At 41.1% G+C, this 16,533-nt stretch overlaps 1 protein-coding gene across 2 annotated transcripts; it reads right to left on the reverse strand.

Moving 5' to 3' along the window:
* Positions 1-4,713: 4,713 nt before the first annotated feature.
* Positions 4,714-14,313, reverse strand: LOC124127954 (E3 ubiquitin-protein ligase XIAP-like). Of its 2 annotated transcripts, none has more exons than XM_048380955.1 (7): positions 13,268-14,313; positions 12,133-12,293; positions 11,355-11,382; positions 9,560-9,646; positions 7,978-8,508; positions 5,850-6,404; positions 4,714-5,720 (listed from the first exon to the last, which is right to left on the reverse strand). In XM_048380955.1, the coding sequence occupies exons 1-6, from the start codon at positions 14,205-14,207 to the stop codon at positions 6,157-6,159; spliced, it is 1,995 nt and encodes a 664-aa protein (XP_048236912.1). In that variant the 5' UTR covers positions 14,208-14,313; the 3' UTR covers positions 4,714-5,720; positions 5,850-6,156. The 2 variants fall into 2 exon arrangements, with proteins under 2 accessions (XP_048236912.1, XP_048236911.1); XM_048380954.1 differs by having other exon boundaries at positions 9,503-9,646.
* Between the last annotated feature and the right edge of the window lie 2,220 nt (positions 14,314-16,533).

Below are 16,533 nucleotides of genomic sequence, written 5' to 3' on the forward strand. Positions count from 1 at the left end.
TTAGTTTTGTCGAACACTATCACATTCTTTACAGATGATTTCAGAACCATAATGTTACATTCCAAAAGAGCCAGTGGATATTATTTTCATCTAAGCAGGTTCTGGGACTGGTGTATAGCCCTTACTTCATGTTTGCAAACTAAAAAAATGCACAGTGAGGCATTAAGGGAGCACTGTCAGAAATGTCTAGTGCATGAGGGTGATCTTATTATGGCACTTGATAGTGAGCAACAGAGGGGCCTCAAGTGGACTGGGGTTCTTAAATGTACTTAATGTACCTACATGTCCAAGTTCCACAACTTCTACACGGTAATAAAGCGCAGCGAGGCAAAACAAGGGTTGTCGATCACACACTGCCAACACCGGACTTCGGATCAGCTTCTCCAAATGCCAAATTCGATGTCGAAACTCCTACTTCTTCTGCATGAGTGCACATATACCTCCCCAGTCAACATCAGGCATGTGAAAAGCTGAAAAAAGTGTTCAGACAATATCAAATGGCAAACCAGTTTGGATATAACAGCCAGGAGTCAGTTCTTGAGGGGACAAAATAATTATTTGAAAGTCATATGAGTGAAAAATTAGTCTGTTTTTAGAAACTTAATAGAAAAATAGCATCATTCATTCACACAAGAGCACCTAACAGAAAGACATATTGGTATGCTACATTGTTTACTATAAATAAGGGGATGTTTGACATATTCTGCTGTCAGCAGTGTACATGCTTCATACTCAAGATAACGGCATCGCGTAACTTAACTGGCAAGCGATTGACACAAGGCAGAAATTGTTGTGGCAGTGGTGACTTTATCCTAATTTGTTGTCAAATTCATCAGTTTCAACAAATTCAGAAGGCAGGAGGAGGGCTTGTTGGACAGAGGTATCCTGGGGGGTTCGTGCTGAGTTCGACCACAATACGAAGCAACATTCATTTCCAGCCCATCCAAATGCTCCATACAACCCAAAATGTCCCCAACTTCACTGTCATTATTTTTAAATTTGCCTCCATGGTGTATCCATGGTGAAATATAAACAGAAAAGCATGTAAAGTATGAATTACTTATAACTGGATGGATGTACATTTGAAAGACATAAAAATCTTACAGAATATCCTCCAATCACAGCCTGCAGATATCTCTCGATCTGCACTGAAGGCTCCCTACGAAAACCGCACTCTCCAAACTGGTACTGATTTGGTGTAGTAGAACCATTAGGGTAGGATGACACACAATCAACATCATCACCAAGTCTGACCACCCGACCAGCATGTGATGATGGGGACTAATTCTAACAGAGATTGTTCAGATGTACAATCCGTCAGCCTGGTCATACTTGTGGCGATATGACAAACATGTCTTTGTTTGTTAACTGTGTTTAATCACTGTAAGTGTAGCTGTGTACAAGACTGGGGCTGGAGCCATGTGCTTGCAGCATGCTTGTGAGAGTTATCTCCCCTCCTGTCTTTCGCTGAGGCCCATTTAAGAATGGGGCCCATTTAGGGTTTAGCTAATACCACAATACTCACCCGGCCACTATTTGGTATGTTCTAACGTTCAACATCTAAAATTCAAAAATTGCAAAATAAAAAATTTGCTTTGTCCCCAAACATGGACCTGTTGAACGTGTTCTGTGAACATGGTGATGTATGTTCACCTGTGCTGATTGCCACAACACAACACCTTTGGGAGGTCACAAACCTCTGTTCGTGAGTTTGAATTCTAAATCGCCCTGATGATAAATCTGCACTATACCCGAACTCCCTTGAGGCTTCGCTTCTACATCAAGCTGAGCTGTCGTGGTATAGGTGAATTACTGTTCAAAGCAGCATTGAACCAATCTCACAGACAGATAGATAAATCTTCTGTGGACATATCTTTAGACACACAACACAACACAACACTTGTTGTTATACGTACATAGTTTATTCATACCATATTTTCAAGAAGACATCAATTTTTAAGGATGACAACTTCTTTATTTAACAATAACACTTTCTTAGTAAAGTAAGAATTCTAGTTCTTTTGGGGGTTGAGTCCCCTATGTGAAGACTTCTATGGATTTTTCCGACTAGTGTGAAATTAGAAGGTTGTACCCCTGTCGTTGCCTCATGTCTCCCAGCTCTCATCTGCTCAAAGGCTGTAGCTAAACGTCTTTAAAATGCATTTCAGTTATAACAGATCCAAAACATCATTACAATAATCAACCCAATAACATCATGTATTATTCCATAACGCAAGTTCATTATGAAATAAAACTAATTATATCCACTACTCAATCAATAAGCAGTATATAACAGCAGATGATGCCCTATAACAACATAATAATCTATTGCTCACGTCGTATAACAGCAGTATGGCAACTTATGACTGAAGACAATCAGGAATAATAAACGACAGATCAAGACTCCTGGTTCACAGACAAAGTCTTAATTCCACTCATCAGCATAGAATAATTATTACAAAAAGTGACATTGTTAACTCCACTGATTTGTCCTAGCTCAGTCTGCTAATGTTGCCAGCAACAGGACCACTTAATGTAACCATAGTAACAAGTACAATGAAGGTAGGACTGACCTCATATATAGGGGACAATGTTAGCACTATATAGAAATTGCACCATATGGAAATGTAGTGGATGTAGGCCCTGCTGTAGTGTTGCATAGGTTGTTACTGTTGCTGAAAAGGGTGGAAACTCATGGAATGCTTCGTGGGAATGATTATTAAGTAAATCTGGATGTCGTCCACAAAGTTTGGTTGGTTTGTTGTTTAACGCCACACTCAGCAATATTCCAGCTATATGAGACCAGTCAATCCAGTTCTCTACATGTGTTTCCTTCGTTCCGTTACTTGATGAACAACACCATGTACCTGGCCCTGCCACAAGTTCCAGGTGAATCTCATCCCACGGCAGACACTGTTCACTGAAGTACAGTGTGTTGGAAAATATATACCTACATACCTACATATATGCAGACAAATTTGGATGAAAATCTGATGAGGTGGGTAAAGTGTATGTACAAATATCTGAAGACATGCAATCAAATACATATTGAGAACGACAGAATAGAAATAGCACTATGGTCTGAGAAATATACAAGACAGCTGTGTGTCTTTGAATGAAATATATGACAATGACTATAGACATGAACTTCTCTGTACAATATCAATCAAGCGTTATTAAGATCAGTCATTTAGTAGTGGGGCAGGGGCTAGAGGGACCAGGGGAGGGTAACCAAAAAACATGACAGTGTTTAGGGGAGGGTCATGAAATATGAAAATGAAAAATTAAACAGTTACTTAGATTTTGAACATGAGAGTGAGTGAGTGAGTGAGTATGGTTATATTCCAGCAATATCTTGGTAGGGCAAACCAGTATTGGGCGTCGAACATTGCACCCATGTTGGGAATCAAACCCGGCTCTTTAGCATGACGAGCAAACGCTTTACCCACTCGGCTACCCCACTGCTTATCTGGACATGAGACATGCAGACAGAGGGAACACTTAATTCACGTGAAGCGGAGGGTCAGGAATGAAAGCATTTGGGAGGACCTTCATTAGATGAACTTTGAACTGTTTCGAACATTTCTGTAATTATTTCTAAAATATCTCAGCCTCCTCCCCTTCCCTTTAATAAATGACTGACGAAAATATACAAGACAGATGCTACACCTGGCCAAAACAGACACATAACAGATGCTTAGGAGCCGCCAGCAGCTTCATAGACGAGATACAGACAGGAGGAGAGTGAGAGTTAGGTGTGAGTGAGTGAGTTGGGTTTTACGCCGCTTTTATGTCACGGCGTCTCAGCTTAATGTGGGAGGAACACACGAAGTGATGCAGGTCTCAGACGTTTACCACTTTGGTGAAACCCACGAGCACGGGTATGGTGCTGACAAACCTAGAAACATAATCGGGGCGAACCGGGATTCGAACCCACAATCATAGGTTTCTGGCGTGGATGGAGAGTGAGAGTTAGGAGACAGATACACAGAATAAAGTCAAGGCTACTTACAATATATTTTCATATAAAAAGTCATTTTTTAGAAACATATCCTGCAATTTTTGTCATGAACTACATTTAATTTTGTTTAGAAAGTGCCATGTTCATATTGAAATACAATACAATACAAACCAAAAACCACTATCTGACTACATGTTTTGTAAATTCTCCACTGCCAAAGTTTTCTGAGTGCCCTTTCAACTGTTTCTTTGCATCACATATGGGATGATCAAGTAACCATGGTAACTGGGGCCTTCTGGAGAAACATGCAGAGGTCTTGTACAACACTTCAAGCAGGTGTATTATTCCAGAGATTGGAAAATAAAAAAGGTGTGGTCCTTGACTTTTTTTTCAGGTGGATATATTCCAGGAGAATTCCATTCAACTTTGAGTGGTTGCGTTTGTACATAATAAAATATGTAAAAATTACAAGTTAATCCATTCTTAATACACATAGAATATGTCACAAAATAGATCTGAATATTTCATAAGGTTACTAAAATAAATATAGATGGTTTCCCAACATATTTGATAAAAATATCTGTTACTTTGTCTTCCAACATATTTCCGATGAAAAACATTTATATACAGGTCAAAACAATTAAGTAACAATTCCTGGTGTATCAAAATGTTCCATATAGTTGATAAAATAAATAAAGATGGCTTCAAAACATATTTCAAGAAAGTAATAGTTCATCTTTCTTAAAAATATACTTCCACTAAAATAGCATTTCTATACAGGTCATAACAAGAAACAGTTTCTGGTGTAGAGCAAGATGTGAGGTCTATAGTCCACACCACACAGATGATCTCCCAGTTTCTGGTGTAGAGCAAGATGTGAGGTCTATAGTCCACACCACACAGATGATCTCCCAGTCACACAAAGTTCCAACAGATGGGGCAAGTGTTCCTGATGAAATGAGGAGCATGCGGAGTCCCTGTGGACTAGAAAATAGACGGACAATTGTGTGAGAGTGTATGGTTTTACGCCGCCTTTATCAATATTCCAGCAATATCACGGCGGGGGACAGACAGACAATAAAAATGATGAAACGAACACATGGACAAAACAGACACCTCATAGCTGCCACTAAGATTCTGAGACGGAGGTGGGTGTCTACGCCACATAGATGACCTCCCAGTCACGCACACTGTTCCGACAGATGGGGCTGAGGTGGGTGTCTACACCACATAGATGACCTCCCAGTCACGCACACTGTTCCGACAGATGGGGCTGAGGTGTGTGTCTACGCCACATAGATGACCTCCCAGTCACACACACTGTTCCGACAGATGGGGCTGAGGTGTGTGTCTACGCCACATAGATGACCTCCCAGTCACGCACACTGTTCCGACAGATGGGGCTGAGGTGTGTGTCTACGCCACATAGATGACCTCCCAGTCACGCACACTGTTCCGACAGATGGGGCTGAGGTGTGTGTCTATGCCACATAGATGACCTCCCAGTCACGCACACTTTTCCGACAGATGGGGCTGAGGTGTGTGTCTATGCCACATAGATGACCTCCCAGTCACGCACACTGTTCCGACAGATGGGGCTGAGGTGTGTGTCTATGCCACATAGATGACCTCCCAGTCACGCACACTTTTCCGACAGATGGGGCTGAGGTGTGTGTCTATGCCACATAGATGACCTCCCAGTCACGCACACTGTTCCGACAGATGGGGCTGAGGTGTGTGTCTACGCCACATAGATGACCTCCCAGTCACGCACACTGCTCCGACAGACGGGGCTGAGGTGTGTGTCTATGCCACATAGATGACCTCCCAGTCACGCACACTGTTCTGACAGATGGGGCTGAGGTGTTATCTATGCCACATAGATGACCTCCCAGTCACGCACACTGTTCCGACAGATGGGGCTGAGGTGTGTGTCTACGCCACATAGATGACCTCCCAGTCACGCACACTGCTCCGACAGACGGGGCTGAGGTGTGTGTCTACGCCACATAGATGACCTCCCAGTCACGCACACTGTTCCGACAGATGGGGCTGAGGTGTGTGTCTATTCCACATAGATGACCTCCCAGTCACGCACACTGTTCCGACAGATGGGGCTGAGGTGAGTGTCTACGCCACATAGATGACCTCCCAGTCACGCACACTGCTCCGACAGACGGGGCTGAGGTGTGTGTCTACGCCACATAGATGACCTCCCAGTCACGCACACTGCTCCGACAGACGGGGCACGTCTTCCCGATGAAGTGGGGGGCACACTGAGTGCCACAACACACGTGTCGACACGGGCGGAACAGACACTGGGCCTCCTCCTCCAGACACACCTTACATCGGGCGTAGGCGGGGTCGGCAGGGACACCGGGGGCGGGGACAGCAGCAGCAGCAGCGTTGTTGTTGACAGGGCCGTTGTTCTGTATGTTGTTAGCTGCAGAACAAACAAGATGGAGTTTAATGAAATACCGAGTTCAAGTTAAGGACAGGATTATCATGAAGTTAAGATTTTTAGGGATTGTTGCAAAAGCAACAACTGTACAAAATTATATAATACACAATTCTTATTTGTACAATTTTAGGTTTGACAAAAGAAAGTATATTGCTGTGTTAATGGTTTTTGGACGCTAAAGAAACATTCGCTGTTTTCTCTCTAATCATATGAACAACTGTAAAACATCTTATCCCTAATAAAAGACAACTTTCTCTTAAAAACGAAGTCATCTGAGTATCTAATATCTGTGTGATGCTACACCCCATTATTAGTAATCACATTAACATGGCTGCCCGAAAAAGTATGCAGAGGCATTTCGCAACTTAACACCTGACGCTTAAAGTACACAGTTATCTTGTCACTTCCTAATTTGGTAATGATGTAAGTTGAATATGTCTTGTGCTTATTCATATAATATTAGAGTGAGTGAGTATGGTTTTACACCACTTTTAGCAATATTCCAGCAATACCACGGCGATATAGGCTTCATACATAGTACTCATGTGGGAAATCGAACTCAGGTCTTCTGCATGCAGAACAAACTCTAGGCTAGCCGACAATCCTTGCTAATCTCAGAAGTACTCAGAAACATTTAGTTTCCTACAAATAACCCACAGTATAATGTCAGCAAGACAACAGGTGACTTCTGTGACAAGGTTTTGACTGGTGCAATAAGGACAGAGGGCATCTGAACACTCTGTGTCTTTGAACTACAGAACTACAAGCTTGTACTGCCCTCCTTGTATGTCAAGTAGTGTTACTGTACTCAAGCAGTACTACAATGAAACCAAGCTGACATCAGATTTTGTATCTGACTATAGAAATATCTAGTCCCTAGAGGCTACAAATAGATGATTTATCATTTTAAAACATCAAATGTTATTTCCCAACCTTTGAAATTTAGTAACCCAACTGAACATTGTGCCATGTATAAACTAACATTGGTGATAAATCAGTAACCCAACTGAACATTGTGCCATGTATAAACTAACATTGGTGATAAATCAGTAACCCAATAAGAAAATACAATCAAGCAGAAAATAAGCACTAAACATTGCACCTTAAATTTCATAATTTAACCTAAAATGCCTTCCTCTCTTTCACTACTTTCTGAATAAATGCAGGAGTGACACATCATAAACTTTCCATTATTCATTACAGTACAAGAGGGAGCCAGGCTCACGAAATTAGACATCTTAAATCAAGTCATCCACTTTGTTTGTCTGCTGTTGTCTTTTGTCTGATAATATATGGCATACCATATCATATCATGGAAAGTGTTATTGATGCGATAAACCAGTCCAATAAACTTGGTACCAGTATCCAATAAATATGACGGACAAATGACCTGTGCCTAGTCTCCACATCGGCTCTCCACATGTGCCTTGTACAGCTGGTTCCAAACAAAACAAAATATGATAGATAATATGACTCCCACCTTACATTTTGGTAAAAATTTGGATGCAAATAAGAAAATTATTCACTGTGGCCTAAAAACTCTGTGACTCCCTACCTTGTAGAAGCTGCCTTAGTCTCTCCAGTTCCTCGTCCTTCCGCCTGTTCTCCTCCGCCTGTCTCCTGTTCTCCTCGGCCTGTCTCCTCATCTCCACAGCCAGACTGTTCAGCTCCCTCTGCTTCCTGTCCAGCTCCTCATCCTTGTGTCCCAGCTGGTGGTCCTTAACCTGCACCACCTGGGCGTGTCTCCGCTCCACCTGGGCGTGTCTCCGCTCCACCTGGGCGTGTCTCTGCCCCTGTCTCTGGATGACCTGGGCCTGTGCCTGCAGCCTGGCAGTCAGTGCCTGCATCTCACACCGCCGCTGTGCCTGCTCCCGACTCAGCTCTGTGTGGTACTCCTCGTGGGTGCGCTCCATCTCCTCATCCTTCCTCTCCAGCAGCTGGTCCTTCTGCTGGATCTCCTCGCTCTGTCTGATGAGACTCAGGTCCTTGGTGTGGATTGTCTCCCTTTGTCTCTGTAGCTGGGAGAAGTTGGCGTCGGAGGCTCGCAGAGTGCCGAGGAGCAGCGCCTCGTTAGGGTAGAACCCACCTGTCATGGAGAGGGTAGTTGTGATGATGCAGTGAGGGGACCTCGTAACTAAGAGACATGGGTTTTTTTTCATTTTTCATTTTACAGATTTAACCAGCAGAGCCAAAAGCCATGGTAAATAAAACAAAAAAACATTTGACTGTAGTTTGAGAGTATAGTCAAGAGTCTGAAGCCCTAGTCCAGTCTTGTCTGATATAATTTCTTTCAATCTAGAAAGATCAGCTGATAATTAATTATCCAATAGCTTAAAAACAAATCTACTGTAAAAGTTTGGACTTGATACTCAAAAGCTCTGAGCGCAGACTGTAAATGTATTTTTATTTGCCTGGCTCCTCCATCTGTGATGAGTTTGAAAAACAAAGAGTTACATCTTCAAAAATTACAGGTATAAAAAAATCAAGTAATAAAATGTAAAGTTTTAAAATGATAACTGATCGAATGCATTGTCCACAGCCACTGCAAAGAGAACAAATGTCCTCTAGGTTATTGTATACTGCTAAACATCCTGCATATCCAGAAATAAGGACACATGAATACTTTTTTCCCAACAATACAACTAAATAAAATATACATTCTAGAGAACAACACAAATTTATTCTTGTTCTGGCCGATCCAAGCTTAGCAAAGTTCAATAAACAATTAAAATAGTTTAGAACAAGAGAATGTCTTGTAGGCTAGATTGGGAACAGCTTTTGGATTAAACTCTCACAGTCTCATTTAGTTTAACAAAAGAGCATATCAAAGGGAGATAATCTCGATTTTCAAATGTTATTTAGATCATGTAGAAGAAAATGAATGACTCTGAGAAGAAGAGTGAAGGATTGTTAAAGGGAGATAATTTGAAAACAAATATTCAAGGGGGATAATCTCAATTTATAAATGTTATTTAGATCATGTAGAAGAAAATGAATGACTCGGAAGAGAAGAGTGAAGGATTCACGTTAGTTTACAGGCAGGATGACCAGTGACCTCAACATGAGCACAATACACTCACGGGACAAGATAAAGAATTTAAGAACAGCTTGTCGGATTTGCTGTACATCATACTGACATGCCAAGGCTGCCTTGATGGCCGCCATGTCCAGACTCGGGCGGAGTGGGGAGGGCGTGGCCGGGCTGCCAGGGGTGCCGCACTGGTCTGTGAAGAGAATGGCATATTCATTAAACATGGGAAAAAATTATTTCATAAAGTTCGGTTGTTTCATATAACTTAGTTGAACTGTTATCAATAAGATTCCCAGCTGTCCATACTCATCAAAATCTTTAGTTTTAGGTTCGACGTGTGCACTGATAAATGAATCCAACTGATATTTACTTGGATTGGTATAGAATGATTCCCTTATTTCTGTCCAAGGCATTGACAGATAACGATGTGATACAGTGACATGTTTTGACATTGTCAGTTCTTCATGGGTCATGGAGTGAGTGAGTGAGTGAGTGAGTGAGTGGGTGGATGGATGGGTGGGTGGGTGGGTGAGTGAGTGAGTGAGTGAGTGAGTGAGTGAGTGAGTGAGTGAGTGAGTGAGTGAGTGAGTGAGTGAGTGAGTGAGTGAGTGAGTGAGTTGGGTTTAACGCCCTTTTTATCAGTATTCCAGTTATATCACTGTGTGTCAGCTTAATGTGGGAGAAAAGCCCGAAGTGATGCAGGTCACGGACGTACGGTGAAACCCAAGAGCATGGTGCTGACAAACCTAGAAACATAATTGGGGCGAACCGGGATTGGAATCCACAATCATAGGTTTCTGGCGTGCCCAAGGGACGCAACTCTGCACAGCGAATAACGGCACCTTAGACGACTGGGTTTCATGGGTCACAACTGAGGCATGTAATGTAGGCAATACCCGTGAAGTGTTCACAATTATTTCATGATCAATATTTAATTCAGAATCAGTTTTCAAGAAGTAATATTTATTGTAATAACTGATGATTGCTTGAGCCAGGTTTTCATTAACACCATACAACATAGTTCAAAAACTGCTTGCATGGAAGTGTTAGAGCAAGTCTAAATTAGTCTGTATTGAGAGTGAAACAAATTGGTTGCTACCAATATAGAGAATCTCACCCGAGTGTCTTTTGATATCAAATATATCAACACGAGTTGATAAAAGTGGAAAAATTCCAAGGCTTGCCGCACAGGGAATCATATTCAGGGTGAGATTTTATTTATCATCCAACATCATTCATTCAACTTTTTCAATTTGTAGACAGTAATTAGCAGTGTCTTCAGTGTAAAAAGTACTGCAAACAGCTTCAGTAGCAGAGCCATTAGTGATGTCATTTGATTGTGATGTCATGGTAACCAGTGACATCACAATGGTCTGCAAACCATTGTGATGTAATTCTATTGCAGCGATATCTACAGTGTAGATATCGCTTGATCTAATCCAAGCGATATCTCTGGTGGGAGCCAGTTTTGGATGATAAATCCCCTTGTCAGCCTAACAATGGAAAAAGTCTCATGACTGAAGTATCGTCAGATGTATCATATAATGAGCTAGGCTCATCATGACACTCCTAAACTTGGCAATTAAGAAAAAAAGTAATATTGATGAAATACTACAATAACTCTGTCTGACGATTACTTGAGACAGTGTTACCATGTGAGTATAACACAAACTGGTTGATAGCATCATTGATAGCATATACGACCTGGGAGAATCTCACTTATAAACAATGTAAATTAGGTGTTACAATGTGTAGTGTATCGATACCCAAGTATTGCGATATGTAGCCTATCATGAGGTTGGCACATATTGACAACATTAAAATTTGCCTTAATACACGTCATACATCAAGTCAATATTTCTGATTATTGCAGTACACAGCAGACATTGTCCATCACCCACCTTCAGCTGTGTCGCTCTCTGTCAGAGTCTGTGAAAGAGAACAAAGATATTACAGGTCATGATATACAATGTCAGAAGTTACTAAATTAAAATATATCTGTCGTACATAAACATTTCAGGCTCTCAGCATAAACCACAAAATTTACAATCTTTCAACTCTTTCACCAAAATTATATTCTAATAAGAGCCCCTATTTCAAATATTGTGAGCGCCATGGTCGAATACGGTAATAAAACTTAAGGGTTCCTTTGAGTTGATTAGGACTAGGTCTGCAAAGAATACACTAGGAGGTGAATATGATTCATATCATGAATATAGGGTAACGAATACGAATATTAATTCACAAATACAATAACGAGTCAGCAGTTGATGTATTATTTGTTATATTCAGTGAAACGATAACAAAAATTATTTGACATGGTTTGTTAACTATTAATATATTATACATTTATATACTGCACTTATCCAGGTACTAGTATCTGCTCAAATGCAACAATGACCAGTGGTCACAATACTGTCAAATTAAATATTATATGAGTGTTATCTTTGAAGAAATCTGTGCATATAATATGTTCTTATGGATATTTTTAGGTACAGGGTATGTGAATGCACAGGATTGCATATTTATAAATATTCGATTCTAGTGGTCACGAATAATGAATTCAATTCATGAATGGATACGGTTCGATTCACCGAATATGGGAGTGAATCGTAACAGCCCTAGTTAGAACCGTAGTTTACTGTATCAAAAGAAGTATCCTACATTGTTACTACATACCTGAGCCTCCTGAGCTTCCAAAGTAAAGTTATCTCCCTTGTGCTGCTTCACAAAGACGCAGTGAGGGGCGTGTCTGGCATGCTGCACCCAGGGGTTGGCCTCGGGCTTCCAGTGATGCAGGCCACACCCACAGGCAAAACACACAACCTTGTCTGTGTACCCTGGTGAATATAGATGTTATATGTATAACTATAATAACCCATGATATATTATATACAGGGTTTATGATCCACCACTATACAGAAACACACAACCTTGTCTGTGTACCCTGGTGAATATAGATGTTATATGTATAACTATAATAACCCATGATATATTATATACAGGGTTTATGATCCACCACTATACAGAAACACACAACCTTGTCTGTGTACCCTGGTGAATATAGATGTTATATGTATAACTATAATAACCCATAATATATTATATACAGGGTTTATGATCCACCACTATACAGAAACACACAACCTTGTCTGTGTACCCTGGTGAATATAGATGTTATATGTATAACTATAATAACCCATGATATATTATATACAGGGTTTATGATCCACCACTATACAGAAACACACAACCTTGTCTGTGTACCCTGGTGAATATAAGTATATAAGGTGAATAATCCAGGATATATCATATACAGGGTTTATGATCCATCACTATGCAGAAATGCATTGCTTGGAGACAGAAAATATATCAAATGGATCCTGAGGGAATGTACAAAAATTAAACATTCTACATGAAATTTAAAAAAAATAAATTATTAGTTGTTTGAAAAGTCCAGTCTCTTACAAGATTACACACATACACACCAATACTCAAACATTGAACCTGTCATCAGCATGATCTGTATAGACGGTTTATTAAGGAGTTTAAAATACAGGTCATCCAGAAAAAACAACTCTAGAGATAATGCTATATGATTTAAAGTATCCAGTGTATGTCTATAGTTTTCTGTGAATTGAATATGTTTGTTATAAGCCATTTACATTTTGCACATAAGTATATTGCAAGTATAGTACAACTTGGAAGCTGTCACCATCCATTTGTGCATCTTTTGTATAAACACATTCTAAAACTTGTTAACAATTTAGCCATAGAAATGTTTTCATGTGACAAATGCTTGAATGTACCTTACCTGTGAAATAGAACCCTGCTTGGCAAAGTTGATCAGCTGTTGGTCTTATTTGTTCAGACCAATATTTAAATGTCTCTAGTCTGTCCTGCATTTCCTCAAACTGGGGGTGTTTAAACATAGGATCACCACTCACAAAGAGGTTGTCACAAGATTGTCCTTGATGCTGTGATCTGATCTTGTTTTCCAAGTCTCTTGGTATATTTCCAATATCCAGGTACTTGATGACAGGACAATTCTTGGACATCTCCTGGTGTCTCTTGGCAGGTTCATCCACATCATACAACATCTCCAGCCCACAGAACACACACCTGACCACGCCCCCCTCCCCCTGGTACACAAACCCCGACCCCGCCCACACCTCAGCCCGTGGGTGGGTAGGGCTGGGGAAGGTGAGGAGTCGGTGACTCTCAAACAACATCGACCCAATTCGTTCATCACCCACATTGACCTGATTTTCAGTATCCGACTGCTCGGGCGTTCTGTGAGTATTATATCTGTCGTACACAGCCAGCACGCTCTGTTCCTGGGTACCAGAGCCTGTGTCACTTGGTGTGTCCTCCGTCGACGTCGGTGTGCTCATCTGCAAACGTCGTCGGACGTTACGGGGGTCACCTGGTCGGGTTCTCCCGGGTCTCCGAGCTGTCAAAAGTGCCGGTGTGTGTCTCGCTAAGAAGGCACAGTCCGGACTAAGGACACGGTGCACGGCCATCGGCGACTCGCCTGACCATCCCCGGAACGACACGGAACATTGGAAACACTTCACCTCGTCCCCCAGAGCTTCAGGGTGGCGATAAAACCCAGCATTTGACAGCTTCATGGGGGAATTGTATGTCAACAAAGACGCGTGGTTCCTCCGGCCCGGCTCTGGTAGCGGATGCTCCTGGAAACTGGCGAGTCTCCTGAGGCTGTCATCCATGCCATTAACAGAACCGGTATCCATGGTAACAGAATCACAATAATTCCACGGGAGATGCACTTTAGATTCAACACAAAAGACAAACTTGAGTAACGCTTTCCAAAATATCAACAGAAGTCGGCCATGTTTGTTTTTGGGAGATTCCGCGAAAGGGAGTTAATCGTGTACGATTTCTAAAAATAGATGTACGACGCGTGTCATTACATGTTTGTGGAATATTTAATACAATTTGTTAATATAGATTAGACATACACAACACATTCCATGTAATAACTGGAACCAAAGACGTCTTTGCTGGAACTGAGAATGCAAAAATAATATCCTAAAGATCTAGATCTAGATCTATTAAAATATATTATAGCTAAAATGGTTAGAATTATCATTAAACCGCCCGCATGTTATCAGAAATGAGCGGGCCACTGTAACTTGATAATGCCCTCATATTGCTTGACGACGGGCCATTATCACGCCCGTTGTTAGGTGACGTCACAGGGACAGGAAAGGTGACGTCACGTTCAATAGTGACGTCATCTGGTTTGTTCTGTGACGTTTCCATATTTGTAAAAGTGGGTTAGTGAAATTCGTGTTGATTGCACTAAATGTTTCAAAACAGATATTGTTTATTTTTATTTGATTACAAATTCTATCCATTTTAGCAATAATAACGGTAACGCTATTTTTCAGGGCATTATCATTTCCAGAAGCCCTCGGTCTTTTCAACTGCCCTCCTTCGTCGGGCAGTTAATGGAAGACCTCAGGCTACTGCAAATGGTAATGCCCTGAAAAATAGCGTTACCCTTATAATGTAAGAGAAAATAACATAATATAGAATCTAGACCCATATTTCTTTCGAAGATATTTTCATTATTCTTATACATGTATAATACAAACTGGAGTCAATATAATCATTATGTAAAAGGTGACTATGCTTGTCGTAAGAGGCGACTAACGGGATCGGGTGGTCAGGCTCGCTGACTTGGTTGATGCATGTCATCGATCCCAATTGCGTGGATCGATGCTCATGATGTCAATCACTGGATTGTCTGGTCGAGACTCGATTATTTACAGACCGCCGTCATATAGCTGGAGTATTGATGAGTGTGGCGTTAAACAACCAACCAACCAACCAACCAATAATTAATCATAGATTCAAGCGTGTTGATATTAGACGGACGCTTCATATACTTTTACAGCTGTATTACATTGGAAGAAAGGTGAAATCTCATGGGATCGACCTCTTCTTTCCCACTTTGTCTCACATATAGAACGCAATCAAAAAGAATATGAATAAAATCACTAGACTGTGGTTTTCTTTCTTATTTTCTCAATCTATATCATGTTATAGATCTATCAATCTTATAACAATATAATATAGTATGGAGGATCACCTTCTATAGTTGGTTGTTTTGTTGTTTTACGCCGCACTCATCAATACTCCAGCTATATGACGGCGATCTGTAAATAAGTCTGGACCAGACAATCCAGTGATTGACACCATGAGCATCGATCCACGCAATTGGAATCGATGACATGCTACAACCAAGTCAGCGAGCCTGACCACCCGATCCCGTTAGTCGCCTCTTACGACAAGCATAGTCGCATCTTACGGCATGCATGGGTCGCTGAAGAGATATTCTACCCCGGATCTTCACGGGTCACCTTCTTTAAAAACGAAGCATTGTTAAGATGAAGATTCTTAAAGCAAAAGAAGCAAAATGATCTACCGTCTTGTCATTAGGTGTACACCTACACATAGTCGTTGGCGATTACACTGTTACATGTTTGTACTGAATTTGGTGTCGTTCATTGTTCCTGTTTTTCGATAGTGTCTTCTTTGATTAAACTGTTTAAGAAAATTCCAGTCTAATAAAGATATGATCATATTATATTCTATTTATGTATGTACTATATAAGTCTAACAACCACCGTCGTGATACTGGTGGAATATTGCTAAAAGCGGCGTAAAACCATACTCACTCACTCACTAACAACCAACATAACATTATAATGTCAACACGTAATCTAATAGCGATCTAGCGGACAGATGGCCGAGTAGTCTAGCAGCCGCAACGGTGTGTAGATTTGCCTCCCTTAGCAGTGCCTGGATACGCTGATGATAGTTTGGAATCCCTACTTCGATCGTTGGTCTGTCAGTACCATACCCGTGACTGTTTTAAACACACACACACACACACACACACACACACACACACACACACACACACACACACGCACGCACACACACACGCACACACCGGGACAAGTTCTAACCCGGAATCCCAACGTGTCAGACCCTATAAGTATATAAATAATATAATTCCCCATTAGTCTATAGTTTTGTAGTCACGCG

The sequence above is a fragment of the Haliotis rufescens genome, unplaced genomic scaffold (assembly GCF_023055435.1).
Source record: "Haliotis rufescens isolate VD_foot unplaced genomic scaffold, xgHalRufe1.0.p SCAF_34, whole genome shotgun sequence".
Taxonomy (NCBI): domain Eukaryota; kingdom Metazoa; phylum Mollusca; class Gastropoda; order Lepetellida; family Haliotidae; genus Haliotis; species Haliotis rufescens.